Source organism: Aedes albopictus, chromosome 2 (assembly GCF_035046485.1).
Source record: "Aedes albopictus strain Foshan chromosome 2, AalbF5, whole genome shotgun sequence".
NCBI classification, from domain to species: Eukaryota; Metazoa; Arthropoda; class Insecta; order Diptera; family Culicidae; genus Aedes; species Aedes albopictus.
Window position 1 is genome coordinate 259,604,219 of NC_085137.1, and position 19,541 is coordinate 259,623,759.

The 19,541-nt window shown below is 37.3% G+C and overlaps 1 protein-coding gene across 1 annotated transcript; it reads right to left on the reverse strand.

Annotated features, from left to right (window-relative positions):
• Positions 1 to 1,524: 1,524 nt before the first annotated feature.
• LOC109404733 (guanine nucleotide exchange factor subunit Rich) lies at positions 1,525 to 18,312 on the reverse strand. The gene is made up of 12 exons (XM_019677655.3): positions 17,915 to 18,312; positions 17,534 to 17,794; positions 17,287 to 17,467; positions 17,091 to 17,224; positions 13,415 to 13,780; positions 9,198 to 9,449; positions 8,978 to 9,137; positions 8,779 to 8,915; positions 8,544 to 8,712; positions 8,137 to 8,270; positions 6,685 to 8,078; positions 1,525 to 3,082 (listed from the first exon to the last, which is right to left on the reverse strand). Exons 1-12 carry the CDS (start codon positions 18,044 to 18,046, stop codon positions 1,669 to 1,671), a joined length of 4,734 nt encoding a protein of 1,577 aa, XP_019533200.3. The 5' UTR covers positions 18,047 to 18,312; the 3' UTR covers positions 1,525 to 1,668.
• Between the last annotated feature and the right edge of the window lie 1,229 nt (positions 18,313 to 19,541).

A 19,541-nucleotide genomic window follows, 5' to 3' on the forward strand; every position in this document is an offset into this window, starting at 1 on the left:
ACTAGGTGGCGGTAGTGAGCAAACGTCAAACTCGAACAAAAACGATGCGAGCGCCACGGGTGGGCAGTTGGCCACCTATTCAATTTTGAAAAAGACCGTTTAATCAATGTACGATGGGAACTATCAGAGTGTTACGTCAGTTTGTCTGTGCTAGAACCAATTAGGTTGTGGGTACGAGGTGCATTTTGAAAGAGAGTTAGGGGGAGTCATAAGTGATTTGTGCCTCAAAGACCTGAAATATTCACATTTTAGGGTGATGCCGAACTTTTTTGGGTGCTGCAATATTCAGTATGAGTGTTGCAATACGCGATTCCATATTTATGGCGGGTAGTGTATACCACTTCAGAACTACTATCAAGAATGAAATCCTCAAAGCATTAAAAATATGTAGGGTGGGGCGGGGCAAGATGGGTCACCTAAGGATGGATCACCTTAACATTGTAAATACAAATCGTATTGGTTTGTATTCGTCCGCTACTCTTTAATACACTAGTTAGCTGTGCTAAAAGTCGATAAAAAGTTCATTAATTACAAAATATAATGTTAAACAAGCAGTTTTAAAAATGATCGATTTTGCGTCGTGAAAAAAGTGCGGGGCAAGATGGGTCCTAAGGCGACTTGAAAATCGATGTTTTTACTTAAAAAAATATCATAATTTTATGTTATAATTTTGAGCGTTCATTCCGCTTGATTGAAGTCATTTATGAGATAGTCTTGTAATAAAAAATAATTTTTGAATGCTAAAAAAAACGTTCAAAATTGAAGGTGATTCATCTTGCCCCGCGGCCGTGTATATGGAGATTATATGGAATGTATCGCATAAGAAAAATGGTTAAAACCAATTAATTTTTTATTTCCAATGAGGGTGTTTAATGTTTCAATCAATACCCCAATCTTTTGTATATTCATGCTGATCATCTAACAAAATTATTAACATAATCAAAACATGAGTAATGTGCCCGAAAATGGCACTAACCCGTCTTGCCCTGCGACCCATATTGCCCCGCCCCACCCTAATGCATAATGTTCAAAGGTATCCACCATCATAAAACCGGTTGTTTTGAACGTTTTTAAAGCATCATTTTTAAACTGAAATTTATATCACGAGCATGCGTCTTAGGTATTCGCGAGTTATTTCAATCTAATCCGCGAAAATCGCGACAAATTTTGTAGGGCTCACGAAATCGGCGACTGAGAAGACAAAACCGTGACAAATCCGCGAAAATCGCGACAGATGTAACAGCCCTAAGTCTTATCATTTTATTATGAAAAGTAACTGTGCAACAATCTCATTAGTAGATTTGCACACATTCTTCTTTTAAGTGTAGAATTAGCATTTAAGTTAAAAAAAATAAATAAAAAAACATTCTTCTTTTTCTTTGCGTTATCTGATTTTTTTTGCCAATGATCATTTGCAGAAAGTGGGACAGTTACGAAATTGGGATTTGATTCGATCTGATTTCAGAGAAAATACGCCTTTAGAGTGCTCTTTGGTTTTCGGATCGACTTTATATAAACCATAAGTGTATTAATAGATTTGTGTAATTATTCTAATTAAATATGAGTACAGGTTGTGAGTGGAATTGTAAACAGTGAGCTATCCTCTTAGGTTAAAACATTTGAATAAATACAATTGCAACTAAACTCAATAGATTGTTTTTTTTTCGATTACATCAGTACACAGCCGGAAGCTCGTTCAGGTTCTTCAGTAATTGGCATCGATGCTACTGAACCACGGTCGCCACCCTTTCCGGATGCCATTTTACGAATGTTCTCCACCTCCAAGTCAGACACTGATCTAACAAAATTCCCGGCATGTCTAGGAATGTTAGCACTAGAATTACTCGTACTTGTATTGTTATCACCACTTCCGACGCTTGCTAGACGATCCCGTTTATTGTAGGTGATCTCCAGCACGGTGTTGCTTTTCTTATCCAACAGATGACGTGACCTTCCATCAACTTTGTCCATCGCAACATTTGGATGTTTGTTACGGGAATTATTATCGGTATTACCGGAATGCACCGAGCCAGCCCCAGTTTCTGGAATTACCCCCAAATCAGTGGGGATTGAACCCAGTGGAAGTTTGTATTGCACACTAGTATTGGTTGTTGTTGTAAGCGAAGGAATTGCTTCTTGTTGAATCACAAATTTATCAAGCACAGCCAGCTGGGGTTGTAACGCTATCATGAACGGACGGTAACCGAGACACTCGTTGAAGCTCCATCTTGTCATATCTTTGAGACCGTTTCTCAATTGACGACATACCACGAGGGATTTCGATCGTATCGCGGCATTGGTTATTCGGCAAACAGATGCTACATCTAGCAAGAGGACCGACAACAACAAAGAAAACTCGTAACAATTGGCTTCCGTAAAAATCTGCAACAAATACCGCATTTTGATCTCCAATTTATGCTGTTCTCTTTTGGAGTTTCCATTGTTTTTGGAAATGTTCTCCATAGCTCTATTGAAGCTGTCTTCGATTTCTTGATTCAATGAATTGCATCCGTCATCTGCCCAATTAGCCACGACGTGGTCCGATCGTACACTGACATTGTCGTTCATGGGCGATAAGTTGGCTTCTTTTGTGTCGATGAAGGACAGTTCCTTACCATCGTTAGCAGCACCTTCCAACTTGGCAATCGTCATAGCAATCAGCGGATCGATCAGCACTTTGGAGTCATCTCCTCTTTCATTGATTCCTCCGTCTGTCAGCCTGTTTATGGACAAACTATTGTATCCAGAATCTTCGGTTCTTTGGGCAACATCAAACGCGGACTTGTTTGACACATTCGAGGCCGGAGATTCCGGTTGATGTAAACTTGGCCCGTTCTGAATCAAACTAAGATCCAAACAAGGCTTCGGCCAATCCAGTTCGTCATGTAAGGTTTTCAAAGCCGTAACGAAGTCTTCGATTCTTGCTGCACGATCCTTTTCTCGCGTTAGGTATCCAACTAGATGGAAATCCAGCGTGGCACTCATACGACCCAAGTCCTCCAGTTTCTTTAGTTGCAAAAACCGTCGTGCGTGGCGTTGTAGAATGACATCGATGAAGAAATCCTCAGCACTAGATGAATCCCTGCAAAAAAGCGGAAATATTACATACAATATAGTAGATCTTTGAATTTCATAATAGGGGTAGGCGGGGCATTATGGACACCCGGGCAGAATGGACACCCTCAATATTTTGAAATATGCGAACTTTTTTGAACTTTTAATGAATGGAGAATATAGTCCATTTGTCTAAAACGTAGTTTCAGGAAAGAAACATTCGAAATTAAAATTATACTTGATTTTAAACGAAAAAGTTGCGTCCTCCGTTTTTTGTGCATGGAAATTATAATTTTCACACCATCTAAAATAAGGTTTAGTGATTAATTTATTGCAGGCCGATTAAAACCTGATATTTCTAGAACACATGCAAGTAGTTTTGCTGTATGTACATGCTTAACATGTTTATATTTTCTTCTTTATTATATCAAAAATCAAGTTTGGAAATATCTTCTGCTGCCGGGGCAAAATGGACACTCACCTTTTTGAAAGAAGCGGCAAGGGAAAAATATAACCTAAATCACAAACCAATCAAATTCTTCGATTTCAGTATATTTTCGGTTAAAAGTTCACTATAGTAGACATAGGGTGAAACAAATTGGTCAAAAAACGACAGCAGCGGAAAATAGTTGTTCTAGGCACAGCTGTACATGCCGACAAAAACGAAGCTTTATCCAAAACAGCCTGAATTTAAATTAACTTAACAAAAATGAACTACTTCGGCGTATTATTCATTCATAATAGTTGTTTTGCAATGAAATTACTTTATAGGTGAAAATAATGTACGAAATTCGTAAAAGTCTCATGGTGTCCATAATGCCCCATGGGGGTGTCCATTCTGCCCCGTATGCTTGAAGACGGTCATGCAAAACTAACATTTTTCATAACATTTTTTGAAGTGGATAAATCATTTTTCTTCGTGAGCATTCTTATGCAATAGATGCTAAATAGTCTTTAAAAGGATACATGTATCAAAAAACTAAACTTTTTTGACATCTTGCCAGATAAAATTGGCAAAAACCTTAGGGTGTCCATATTGCCCCGCCTACCCCTAGTACGAGTTTATTGAAAATTGTAAAGATTGAACTTCAAGCAGAACTTAATAGAAAAAAATGTATATTTTCGGCAGTTTTGTTCTCACCGGTATTTTTTTATTACCCCTTTCCTTCCCACGACTGTGAACGACTATTTCTATGCTAAGAAAGCGTTTCCGAAAAAAGTGCTTTAACAAAAGTTACTGCAAATTGGCTAGATTTTTCAAAAACAACGAAAAAAATATAGTTGTAAATCTATAGTATTTTATTTAAAAAAAAGACAATTACCGTGACTGTACCTAATTCCGTTCACTTAAGGCGATGAACTAAGTCTAATAGCTGTAAAAAATACATGTTCTGCATTTAGTGACTGTAATTGTGCAACGCTGTTTCATTATGTCTTTATACTGCTAGAAAAATATAATCAAGGTTGCAAGTACTCCACTTATTTTGAAAATGGCCGCTATTTAAAACAAGTTGTTGTTCCTTATTCCAATCAGTATGATCCTAATTCCGTTCACTTGTGTTCCTAATTCCGGTCACTCCAAGTAATTATCAAGTTGACAAAATAATCATTATCATAGGTTGTTATAGCTATATTTATATTTTATATGTCGAAATACATTTATTTACTTATCAAAACATGTTAGTTCTATAATAATTTGAAGTAATAACATTAGATTGTTTTAATGTTGTTGCGTTTTTGAGAGCTTTCTGGGAAAACTACAAAATTCCACCAGACTGAAACCTTTTCGAATGTCGCGTCAAAGTCGGGTCAAATTTTATCGAATGTTGGACCAATGTTGGGCCCACATCGCATAACTGTTGGGTCTATGTTGGGTTTGGAGAACAAAATAAAAACAGGTCAATGATAGGTTTATGTTGGGTTTGACGTCATCTATAATTTATCTGGGGTTACCAGTAAATGATAGGGCCAAAAATTTGGCCATCTTAAACCCCCTCCCCCCTCCCCCTCGTAGACTGTTGTTCATACAAAAATTTTAAAATTTGTAAGGAGCGTAGACTTTGGCTAGACCCGCCCTCCCCCCAAAAAGTCTACGTGGTTTATGAACGGCCCCATATGAACCAAACATCAATCGTCAGGGAGCCTTGACTGATGCTGGAGTGGATTGTTTCGATTGTACTGCAGATTTTTTCATAGTTTCCATTGGATTTATATGGTGATTGGAATTAGGAGCAAGTAGAACCTGTAGTATCCTAATTCCGGTCATGTGCATTTTTCATTTCTAGCATCAGGAGTCTTCTTCGAAAAGTTGATTTGATGTTAAATTTATAAAAATATGTCCTTTATTGTTCTGCTTTGGTGCTATTTTGATTGATTTTGTTAATATTTCAATGAAAATACATTAAATGTATAAATTGATGCAATTCACAGGCCCGCAAAAGAAAAAAAGTAGGATGGCAGCCGATTGGATAATTAATGGCATTTAATGTATTTTCACATTAATACACAAGAAACCCTTTAACTTTTTGATTATATTCTGGCGTGGACATACTTATTGAAAATTACAAAAATCAATTTGCTAAAGATTTGCGACAATTTCGGCTAATACTCGGTATTTTGATTCGTGTGAACCGAATTAGGAACTGATTGGAATTAGGCGCGGTCACGGTACACCGTCTTCGACCTTGCGGCTTATACAGACTGAACATTACTAACATTCGACAATGGACAACACATATTACACCCAGTGGCCCAGTGGAGAATTTTCCGTTTGACGAAAAGTTTTCCCCGACTGGAGCGGGAATCGAACCCACACTCCGAGGCTTAAAAGAAACCTAAACGAAACTTTAAAATTTGAGTGGTCCTAAGGCGACTTGAAAATCGATGTTTTCACTAAAAAAATATCATAATTTTATGTTGTAATTTTGAGCGTTCATTCCGCTTGATTGAAGTCATTTATGAGATAGTCTTGTAGTAAAAAATAAATAACTTTTGAATGCTCCATAAATACGTTCAAAATTGAAGGTGACCCATCTTGCCCCGCGGCCGTTTATATGGAGATTATATGGAATGTATCGCATAAGAAAAATTGCTAAAAACCATTTTATTTTCTATTTCCAATGAGAGTGAATAATTTTTCAATTGATGCCCCAAACTTTTGTATATTCATGCTGGTCATCTAACAAAATTATCAACATCATCAAAACATGAATAATGCGCCCGAAAATGGCACTGACCCATCTTGCCCCGCGACCCATCTTGCCCCGCCCCACCCTACATGGTTTGGAGATTATCACTTTGTTCATCAAATGGTTAAGAAAATTCAATTTTCAAAAAAAAAAAGGCTTTTGGAAAGCGTAACGTCAATCTGCGACCTTGGAGTCATTTTCGACGAAAAGCTGAACTTCAAGAACATGTTGTAAGCATTGTAACAGAGAAAGCTTATTCTATGTTAGGATTTATAGGGTCGGCATGGTTCGGAATTCACTGCCGTGCATACCCTAAACACTTTTAAAGTTTTGGATGCCACTTTTTGACAGTTGCTCTACTGCTTGATAGCTCGTTCAGTACAAAATCCACCGAGGAGTAATTGAAAATCATTAAAATAAGAGTTGAAATGTCATAGCTTACCTTTCCTTAGGAGTATTTGGCACACTTTTCTTTCTTTTTTGTACTACGGTGGTATCAACATTGTTGTTACTGCTTGAATTGTTGAATATAATGTTCTTATCCTTATTGACTATGGTTGCATTGTTAACCGTTTCATTCGATTTGGGATTCGCTGTTGTGGAAAAACTCCTACCCCTCGTCATACTGCTTCCCAAAATGAGACTCAGATCTTCGGCATTTGGCGATACGGAAGGACCAGCTGCATTCATTCCAAACTTGTTTCCGAACACATACGACGAACGAGGCGATTCCACATCATCGGGATCAATTGCCCGAAGAAAACGAACTAAATCCTTCGCCAGTGACCAGTTCCTCTGTTCCAATGCTGTATCAAGTAGCAGTGTTGCATACTGGCGGCTCACTGCCGATGGCTCTAAATTTTGCAGGATTATCAAATAACTGGCAGCCGTTTGCAGCTGCTTTGCGGCCATACATTGCTGAAACAATTCCTTTGGTTTACCAGCACTCGAGAACAAATATGGCCATAGAGCAATTTCAGTTTTCCTAGCGCATTGTACCACTGTTTCCAGGTATACCGGAAATTCTTGAATGAACTCCAATACGCTCGGCAAAAGCGCATCCGGAATAGGATCTTTGCTAGTGGCCTCTTCCTCGAGTACTTCGTGCAACAGCAGTTCTAAAGAATGAGGAAAGTACGGCAAATTGGTACAACATCGAGCGATTTCCCATGCATTGTATCCAAGATTTCGACGGATTAACTGGCGAAGAATCTGGTGCAAATATACTTGGCTTGTTCGCTTCAATGCGCAATACGGCAGCGAAAAGTACAGAGTCGAATCACTTGTGTATAACACGGTATCATTTTCAGCTCCTAGAATCATCGCGTCTTCAAATAGGATCACAAGTGGATAGATCTTCAGAGTGAACGAGAGCATGATGCGTTTGCTCATGAAGGTATGTCTATGGCTTCGACTTCCGGTCTCTCCATTCCTTGGAAAAACTGGCAACCAAACGCGCATTCCGTGACCACCACAATACAACCATAGAGATTCTTTTATGTGAGTCTTGTTCGAGTCGGACACCCATATGCATTCCACCGATGAAGCCAAGCACGTGGACGCCAATTGTGACGTGGCGTTTCCAATATAATCCGTTTGAACCATCAGCACTCGACCAGATACATTCAGGATCAATGTTTCCGACAGACTGTTGTCATAGCTGTTTTTGACACCGGCTTCATTCCTCAAGTTCGTCATCAGTACCGAAATCACACACGCTGGATGTATGCATACATTCTTAATGTCGTAAATGTGCATCTTTTCCAGCTCTACTTGATGTCTGTCATCTTCCAGCAATGAGAAAACGGTAACATGCCCGTCAGCGGTGAACACGATCTAAAAAAAAAAGGTTAGATATTTGAAACGCACTTATCAATGCCTAACTTATACTCACCAATTGATCTTTGAACAAATTGATCAACATCACTGGAGCATTCATTTTTGTTATGCTGGCGAAACGGTTGTCTAGTTTGTTTTCCTTTGAATAGATGCGAAGTTCATCATGAAGACCGATCAGTGAGTAACATCCTAAGAAATTAAAGTTGGAAATCAGTAATTCCATTAATGTTGTTCAACTAAACTTTTTTGTCGAAAACTATATTTACTATGAGCGCGTTTTAAAAAAGACAATAGCCTCTCTTTTCAGATAGGAAGAATAGGTCGAATGGAACTAGTTTAAAATTTACTAGCCCGAATGCCACAAACCCGATTGTAGTGAAACCTACTATTTTTTTTCTGTTGCTTCGTGTAGCGCATTCAATCTGGTCAACTCTTAACACACTAAAATCTATTATTACTCACCCATTATTACAAACTCATTCCACCACAACAGACCACCGGTAACCACGAAATCTTTCTCCTGGGTTTCGTTGCCGAACAGTTTCCACTTGCGGGTGCTGAAGGAATATAATGCCACCCCAGTTCGCCCGGCCACTGCTACACTAGTCCCAAGAAAATCAATCGCACTGTACTGTAAACGAAACATTACAAAGGAGTTATGTGAAAATGAACGACAAAAGATTAAGGGAACAGTTACCCTGACTGGCCAATTGGATGCCGTATACGCAGTTGGAAGATTTAGAACCACCCAGTGCTTGCTTTCCGACAATATGCTATTTACTTGCACATATTTTTCGGCATTATTTTCATCCATATTCCTCATATAATCTAAATCTGAACAAAAAAACAACGCGTTTTATTGACATTTAGAAATAACGAAGTTTCAACACACTGACCTTCTTTCGATAAACCAGTGTAGGGTAGATTCTTAGAATAAGCATTTCCATTGCTATCATTGCAGTATGCGTTCGTATTATGGTAAATATTCTGTAAAACATCTCCATGGTTTATATACAGCTTATCGTCTCCTTGCAACAACAAATACGAATTATAACTCTGAAAAATAATACGTTCACTATTATGTTTTAAAAGCACAAACTTATTCAAAATACTCACCATGCAAGGGTTAATCGTAAGGATACTTTTTACAAAATCCAATTGAATGAGCATTGTCCTAGTTCCAGAACTGTTGGATCGCTTTAACGTAGGTTTGTGGACAGATTCACTAATTTCTTTGATGCTACCGGTGGAGGTATTGGGACTTGCGGACACCAACGACGAAGAGGACGATGACTTATCTAATTCGGATGGAATAAGTTCATTTAATTGACGCACCATAAACAGCTGATAACCTTCCGTGGACCAATCCTAAAAATGATGGAAGAGTTAGCTTTAAGAAATATTTTTTACAAAAACGTCATTATGGTAAAACGGGGTAAATAGAAACAATAAGACTAATAGAAACAAATAACTTATTGAAAAGAATGTGCATAGTATGTTTTATAATTTATCAAAACTTAATATCATTAGCTAGGGGTAGGCGGGGCATAATGAGCAGTTTAAGCATTTTGCCACCAAATACAGTAAATTAAGTGCAACCAGTGTGTAATTTTAACGTTTTATCCTCATTTGAACCCTTACTGACAAAAGCTTATCGTTAAAATTACGAATAAAATTATAAATGTTGTAAAATTTTATGTTTTTAAAAACGTATAAAATCGCGAGTTGCGTTTTTGGGGGTGGGGCATAATGAGCACCCTAGGTGGGGCAGGATGATCAATACCAGTTTTGTACACAATCAAATGCTAATTCAAGCATAACTTTTCAATCCGACGTAACTCGAGAATGTAAACAAATCCGGGTTAACTGCTGCATGCATGATTCATAAAGCAAATTGAAGAACCTATATCACTGTTTGATGATTTATTGCTTAATTTGTTTAACTAAGTATATTGTTCAAAACGACGTATCTAACTATTTTGATGTTTACAACTTTACTGATAGATACACCGTTTTGATATATGAGAAAACCAAACGACGTATCTAGCCAAAATCAAAAGTAACAGATACACCAAACTGGCACCATACAAAAGCGACGTATCTGGCATGACGTATCTCGAACCAACCCGGTGTATGTGTATTTTTGTCAAAATTCATTGTGAAAATGATATGGAATGAGTAGGTTTTGTTTCTTACCTAGTGCGTGCTATATCCCTGGTGATGTTAAGCACGAAAAAACTATTTTAGTGAAATGGTCGTCAACATTGACCATGAATTTACTCAGATCAGTGAAAAACTTAGATACGTCGATTTGAAAAATTATGCTTGAATTGACTATGCTTGTCAATGATAAAGCATACCGGCAACAATCAATGAGAATTTGAAGGGATTACGGGGTTTAATTTGTAGGGAACTGCGGGGTTTCAAGGAGTCTTCTATTGAGGAATTTTTAAACGGTGATAGTATACAGAAACTGAAGTTTTCAAGCTAATAAATTGAAAGTTACAGACAAAACCTTACTGTATGCATCAAAACAGAGAAAACCAAAATTAAAATTCGTTTGTTGAAGATGATTATCATTTTCATTATTTTTTCACCAGTTGCTCATTTTGCCCCACCCTACTACCAACTCTTTGAAGCATATTTTTTCAACAAAATAATTATACAAATAGTTGAAAAGTGTTACAAATACATTTCATTGGCCTAGGGAATATCAAGAAAATCGATAGATGCCCACTAAGTTGTGATTTCGATTCCCAAAGCCTTATTTTAGGTCACCTGATTCTTATAATATTTTCCCAGTACATGACCACTTTAGCATTTTGATTAATTTTTTAAGATAAACAGATTTTTTGACTAATGTTTTGTCATCAACTCATTGGATTTTAGATAATTAGGCTACAATCAAGCAATTTGTTTTGTTAATTTGAAGATTTACAGTGAAAATACGAGGTGCTCATTATGCCCCGCCTACCCCTAGTTGGATAACCTGAACAGCGCTGAAACGAATCATTATTATATTAAAGTTAAAATCAAGCAAATGACACTGAAACAAATGGTACATTAGTAGTAAAAAACAAACAAAATACAAAAATCAAACAAAACACAAAAAAGTAAAGTAAATTTTGATCTCATAATTTTCCTACATTTAAATTAACTAAACTGGAGAATGGGGCACGTTCGGTGTAGTACTAGATTTGTAGTAATGAGCTGAATTTTAGTATGGTGAGAAGGTCAATTCTCCGTTTCTGCAATGAAATGGTGCAAAAAGCGTGGGTATTATGATTCCTTGCCTTATTTGATGCTGTTTGAGCAAAACTTTGGATAACTATGTTGTTTATGTTGCAAGAAATGGAGAAAACAACAAAACTGTTGCCCAAAGTTTTACTCAAGCAGCATCAAATTAGGCAAGGAATCATAATACCCACGCTTTTTGCACCATTTCATTGCAGAAACGGAGAATTGACCTTCTCATTATACTAAAATTCAGCTCATTACTACAAATCTAGTACTTCACCGATCTGTCCTATTACAAAATCAAAATTTGTTATGGTAGACCTTACCTTACCATTATAAGGTGATCTACCCACGTTACGGGTTATCAGAGTGGATCAACGTTGTACATATGAGAAAACTAAAATATGATCGCATCAACCCGGAACAAAACTTTTTCGATTCCTTTTGGCAACCAAAACAACTGCGCAAATTTTTGGTGCGATAGATTGCAATTGAAATTTGTATGAGATTAAGTGTAGGAAAACTTACTTTTTTGCATTTTTCTCATAAGTTGAAGAATGTCGTCTAAAATTATGTCTGTAACTAATGACGTTGAATTGTAGCCCAGGATATTGAGTTGTCCAAAAAATATCTCACGAAACCTACTGCAAGCCTTTTTATATACGGGAAAAGAAAAGATGTTTACAAAGTTCTTACAAATTCTTAACACGGATACCGTCAAGGCACCATTCACCGTGGATCTAAGAGGATTCGGGGCAAATAAGGGCTGTCATTTGACACCAGTCATATAAACATTGATGGTGCCGCTTTTAATTGCCTTCATTATAGGCTAAAATTGAAGCAATATACACAGAAGAAGAAAATTTTTCACAAAATTTGGTGATCGTAAAATTAGTAAAGGGTAGTAGGGTTGCCTAATTCCGTGGTAGGTCACCATTCACCGTGGTACTAGGGACCCATTATCGCTTAAATCACCTTAGCGCAGTTTTCGTTTTTTCACTATGAATGCAGTGAACGAACAGAAACCCGCTTCATGTAAACACACTTTAGTGTCAATATGATACTTTTAAATGTTTCTAATGAGCGTTTTGACATGATAACAATACATTAGTGTTGTGTTGGTGAAATTGGAGGAAAATTGTCATATCATTTAATCATAATATGGAAATAATGAAAAAATATTCGAAGGCAGACGGTGAATGGCGCCTTGACGGTAATTTGAACATAAATCACTACCACACGGACATTTCGATTGGCCAAAGCCGAAAAACTTTGTCGAAGACCGAAAAGTGATTCGGCCTTTGTGAAAAAAAGTTATACGCTTGGTAATTCAGGTCAAAAATTGAGATTTTATTATCGATATTATTCATTTACAATTTACATACATCAGACGATTTGAGCGCAATAACTTTTGACACAAAGGTCGGATCGCTTTGCGGTCTTCGACAAAGTTTTTTGTCACATCCAAAGCTGCATTTCAACATCATCGATTAAATTAGGAGAAAATTAAGCCCCTTAAGGGAAAACGCAAAAAAAAGTAAGTTTACCTATACTAAACCCCATACAAATTTCAATCGCAATGCGGAATACCGGAACGCAACATATCGCTCCCAAATTTTGCGCAGTTGTTTTAGACACTAAAAGGAATTGTAAAAGCATTGGGTTAATGCGATCAAATTTTATTTTTCCCATACAACGTTGACCCACTCCGATAATTATAATCTGGTCTTTGATTTTTATTTGAAATAGAAGCTATTTTCTATCTTGAAATTGAATAAAATATCTGAACGTGTTTAACGCTGTTTCTATTTGCCTTGCAAAATAACCTTTTCTCAAATAAATGAATGAAATAAAAATTTGTTTTGAATGTTAAGTACAGGAATTAAAGAGGGAGACAGAACCCAAAGTTGAAATCCTTGCAATTAACTTTATGGCACACGGTTCCAGCAATGCTTGTCTAAGTATGCTGAAAGGTGTTAATTACTTCGCAATTCGTTATTTAATGAATTGCGTAATATTGATTTTTTTTTGCAATTTATGTGTATATAAAAGTTATCAAATTATGGAAGCCAAAAATAAGGTAATATTTTACTTACCATACTAATAATGTTGAATGGGTTGTTCTTAGTTAAATCTACGTGTAGTCCATAGTCCCAACCGAGCGAACACATCAGCAATGATCCAAATGTACTCCACAGGGATATTCCACCATTACTCCAGGCCATCATTATAGCACATCCGTCTGGGGTCCATTTGAGTTCGCTCACGTAACCGGGCGATCCCGGAAAATCCTTAGCACTGAGAACCAACCGATGCGACAACTCAAGCCCACCGGTCAGGTCATCAATTACGTACATGTTGGCTTGTGAGTTGCGTCGTCCGAATGCAATCAGCCGGTATTTGTGATTAATGACGGCACAAGTTGCGTCATCCACATTTTGACACCAAATGCCTTGTACTTGCTGCAAACACCGAGAAAAACGTATTAAAATCTATGGTTGTAGGTAATTTCCCAGAAAGCCAAACCCTCGAATGCCGTTTTCCAGAAACGAAATCACTAGAATAATCTAATCCTTCAGAATAGAACATTCCCTAGAATCTTTTCTGATCTTTTTTTTAAACAGGAAGGCCATTTGACCGTTAAAAAATTACAGATAGATTTAGTATTATTAAGCTTATAGTTGCACTGGTGTTCAGCTGCTAACTCCTTCTAAGATCATTCCTTATTTATGAAAAAAGCTTTTCTTTCTAGCAGCATTTTTAAAGAGTTTTTTGGTCAAGCTGTAGGATTTTACATACAGTACTGGTCAAAATTATAGGCAGTGATGATGATACGATGCATAGTTCGATATACCTTTCTTCGGGTTAGCTTAACTCAAATGCCATTATTCGAATATAAGTGTTTATTGATCACGAAATAAAATTGCATTGTTTCAAACATCAAGCAAAACGTAACGAAGAAGAAAGAATTCAAATCTTGAATTTGGTCGAAAATTGTCTGGCCAAAATTATAGGCACTTTATCGACATTCCTAAGAAAGTTTTATGTTCTATCTCAGACATTAGTAATAACATCACCAGGATCCTTAAATATTCTGTTTAGCAGAGGTGTTAGTATTGTTTAGAATCGAGATCATTGGTTTGTAAGTTTGATTTTGGGTGTATTTTATCAAATGTCAATGATAGCTATCTCGAGATACTTGTGATTTCTAGTTTATAAATTTGCAGTTAATAATAAATGTCCTACATACGTTTCCAAAAGGTTTTAAGTGTAGGTTAGTGGGCAAACCATCCAGAATATGAACTCCCAGGTATTGTAATGGGTAAGTTTTGTTGTATGGCATTGAAATTGATTAATTTTGAATTGTGAAATGAAGCGTTGGCTTGTTCAAAATACCTGTAACCATCATTACGACTAAAGTTCTTATTGAGATATTTCTCGTGGACATTGGAAATGTTTCTGAAATACCTAATGGAATTCAATCTATCTTTCTATGAAACCGGCAGTCCAGTTTCTATTGAAGAAATCCAGTCTCACACACTGTTAGTATCCAGTCCCACTTTCCGTTATTAGTTATACAGCTACTCAAAAAAGCGGTTTTCAGTCTAAGACAACAAGTAAATTAAGAACGCCTCGAAGGGTGCCAAAAACATGCCCATTGGAGCCAAATACAACGGTACCATGCTGTATTTAGTGATTTTATCCTTTTTGAAGAAATTTACTGGAATATGGGGTGTCTGTAAGGTGGAGAGTAGAATAACGCAATATGCTATTCAGCATCCAAACACGACTGCAAGGGGCTGGGGTAGTAACAGTCTGTGGGGATGATTTTTTTTAAGATATTGATCCCCTGATATCATCTGGGGGTATGCTGAATGCCAAACAATATATCAAAACTATATCTGTTGTCTAGGATAAACACTTTGATGAGAACTTCAGTTATAATGATGATAACTGGCATTTCCATGAAGAAAATGATTCTTATGACAATGTGAAATATCAATTGATTAGTTTCAAAGCCATGGAATTTCTGTCCTAGCATGATCGTCAACTAGCCTAGACAACAATCGTATTGAGAACACTTGAAGTATATTGATCAGCAGTTGTAAAACTATCACACTAAAAATCGACAGGTATTCGTTGTAGTTTTCATGGATATTTGTTCAAAATCCACCAAACGCCAATCCCAATCCCGATTCCAAACCGTGCTAAAAGAATATTTAAGGCTCGTGAAAGTATTATAACCTCGATGATAAAAAGTTTCTGAGATAGGATATCATACCTTCATTAGTAGGTCAACATAGTGCCTATAATTTTGGCCAGACAGTTTTTGACCAATTTCAAGATTTTAATTAGTTTTTCTATGTTGATAATCGTTTGGAGTAAAAAACGTTGTATAGTTAATATGTAGTCAATAGACAATAATATTAAAATAATTGCATTTGAATAAAGCTATCTCAAAGGGAGATTTATCAACCTAAACATAGTATCATGAGCATTGCCTATAATTTTGACCAGTACTGTATCTACGTAGAAAGATTAAATTATTGGTGAAACTAATACATAAACTAATGAGACGAAGAACTAATTCAGTAGAAAACAAAGTCTCTTAATCCGTACATCAATTCGTTTGAAATTGAATCTTTATTTCTTTAAGAAGTAGGGTGCGGGCATCGGTTTTGGCCAGTCTAAGGGAAATCATTTTTATAAAAATAACCAAAAATCCAATGAAACCTACCAATGTATTAAATGAAAGGTTTCGATCTATACTTTATTAGAAAAATGCAGAAATCAAGCTAATTTTCGTATAAAAGTGGCACTGGCCAAAATAGATGCATTGCCGCAGTTTTGGCCATATTCTCAGCTTTGATTTCTATTTTGGCCAATCACGTGTATTTCTTATGGGAGTGGCCAAATTAGAAGCACCTTGGCGAAAATAGATAGGGTAGAAGCTTCAGTTTTGGCCAGCCCGGAGTTTTGGCCATAGTGCGGTATTCAGCCTGTTACGGTCTAAATTGGCATAAATTTATTTTTTACTTGTAGATTCTAATATAATATGATGATTACAGCTGCGAAAACCATACATTTTGATTAAAAACTGGAAGAAAACAATAATTTTCCTTAAAAAATCTGCTCCCATATATTTATTTTGGCCAGGGTGTTTCTAATTTGGCCACTCCCATAAGAAATACCCGTGATTGGCCAAAATAGAAACCAAAGCTGAAAATATGGCCAAAACTGCGGCAATGCTTCTATTTTGGCCACCGCCACTTTTAATACAAAAATCAAGTATTAGCTTGATTTCTGCATTTTTCTAATAAAGTATAGATCGAAACCTTTCATTTGACACATTGGTAGTTTTCATTGGGTTATTGGTTATTTTTATAAAAATGATTTCCCTTAGACTGGCCAAAACCGGTGCCCGCACCCTATATGGGAGCTGATTTTTTAAGAAAATTTTTTTTTCTGTAATCAGCTGTATCAGCTGTAATCATCATATTATATTAGAATCAACTAGTAAAAAAAATTATGCAGATTTAGATCGTAACAGGCTGAATACCGCACTATGGCCAAATCTCCGGGCTGACCAAACTGAAGCTTCTACCCCATTTTAAAGTTGAATTACTATGTTCACCATGTAAAAACGCAACCATGGCTCATCTTGCCGTATAAAAAGAAACGTTGAAGTATAAAATGCATGTACATTGATTGAGTTGCGCAACAAATCAACAACCACCTACTTCATGTTATAATTCAACTATAGGTACTCACGTTTGGATCAAACTTCGTATTTCCTGCAGTCAAAAAAGCAGCTCGTCCATCGTTCAACGTGATTGCAAACCCACACAACAGCGGTGAGTAATCAATAGACTCTATGTAGGTATTATTCTCCAGTATGGGAACGGCTGAAAACCGAAATGTACATTTTACTTTCATCCAACGGAAAAAGAACTATGTTTTGCCTTACCGTAGCTCACTTGCTGATTGATACTGAACGGAATACGTTTTAAATCAAGAGCATAATCACGCTCCTCTATGCCGTTCCAATTCAGACGAATCACGCGACCGTTTTTGGTTGCTACCATTATCTGTGAAACGTTGATACAAGAAATACAAGAGATGGGCACATAAAGCGACAACTGATGCGTCTAAAAAAAGTAAAAGATATGATTAATAGAAACATTTACCAAGTAAAACTGAATGTTTTATCTTACCAGGGAAAGTCTTAAAGACGGAATGGTCTCTTTTAGGAACAGCTCAGCACTGTCCCTCCGAAGGTTAGAAAACGGTGAATCATTCTGGTTGTAGACTCCCTTTGGAGCATCGCTCACTATCAAAGTGTACATGAACAAGGTTCCAGTCGTCGTAACCACCAGAAGCATGCTGGAGTCAGGTTTCCACTCGACTGCTGTGTTCTGGCCATGCTTTTCCAAGCACTGGAGACTTCGAACCTTTGCTGCTATTGGAACACAGGGCTTGAAGAACAAAAAAGGAAGATCATGAGCTTGAATCGATGTAATTATGATGCACCCTAATGATTGTTTACATTTGCAGCGTAGCGCTGGCGCTGTGCATTTCACCCAAGCTGCACTTACCTTCGTGTACCAAATCGCTAAGGTATCGTCGGTGAGAATCGTAAACAGAATTTTCACGCGATCGCATGATATTTTGCGTATGTTTTTATATGAGCAATTGATTACTCGGGGCCATCCTATCGAGAAGTACATCCTGATGGCATTTGATTTCTCTTTTTGTTTTTAGTAGCACGATCACGACATCCAATTTTATCGATTTTACATCACAACCAAACAGTCTATTCTTAACGCCAACATAAATTCAGGATAACAAAGCACTGTTTTTCATATTTTCAAGCATTAAAGTAACACTATTTACACTAAAATTACGTTTTTAAACCACAAAATAAGCAGGTCGACGACAAACACCCATTTTCCTTTGATTTTGCTGAGTTGACATCATTACATCCATCATCGATGATGACAGCCACTAGAGAGGAGTGCGTTTAGTAGCGCAGTAGCGTCCGCTATACTGCCCATGATCGCATAGTTGACGTAATCACCATTGACTATGTCAGCATTCACAAGTGAATATCAATATCAAACTTTTTTTGAAACGCATAAAAAATGTGATAAAAGTGCACATTTGCCTCGGATCGTCTCGACGTCTTCGGTGCACTTATTCCTCCATTTACAAGAAATAAGTGCACCGAAGACCTCAACTCGATCCGATGTAGCCCTGCGCTGCAATCACACTTTGAAGGTGTGTGCACACTATTGTGTCAGTCCAATTTGGGGTGCAGTCAGCAATATCATCACGTGCATCATTGTGACTAAAGACACTATGGACTTATCCACCGATGAACCAAATTCATCGCGGTCCGAGAATTTTGACACTAGAGCGGGGCCGTTCCAATCAGAATTGGACGATTCTGATTGGAACAGACCCCGCTCTAGTGTCAAAATTCTCGGACCGCGATGAATTTGGTTCATCGGTGGATAAGTCCATATGCAAAGATACGAAATGTTCCAATTGGAATTCCAAATTTTCTGTCAATGTCATTCCAATCGAGCAGTAGACCTGTCAAACGTGCTTTAAAGCATTGCTCGTCGGCATCATCGTCATGATTGGATGATCATCATCGACAACAACAATCATCACACTTCGTATCTTTGCTTATAGTATCTTTAATTGTGACCAGTCTTATTAAATAGAGCACAAGATCCAATCACTAGCTAGATCTTAACGTGAAAAAGCCTTAAACTTTCCATTATTCATTGTTAAAATTTCAAAAGTGTGTTAAAAACTACAGTGGCGCTTACGTAAACTATGCGATTATGGGCAGTATAGACACTATCGCCTCCACTTTAGCATCCTATGATCCTGTGGCATACCAGTTTAAGGACAAACGTCTTGAAATCCCGCTTCAACAGTGCATCAGAACTTCAGACGCACAAATCTCAAGACGCAAGCTTCAAACAACAGTGCATTTTATTATTCTGTTCTTGCTCACTTGTAATTAGCTTAAAATGAGAAGCTCAGATGCGCTGGTTTTGTTTACGAAGAGATTTGTGCCCTCGAAATCGTGAGTAGGTGCCAAAGTCGGCCATTGTGGCGGCCATATTGGGATTCTAACAAGTCTGTCCTTAACGCCCTATGCGCAGAGATGCGAATCGTCAGCATTCGCGCACCATCGAACACCGCGAC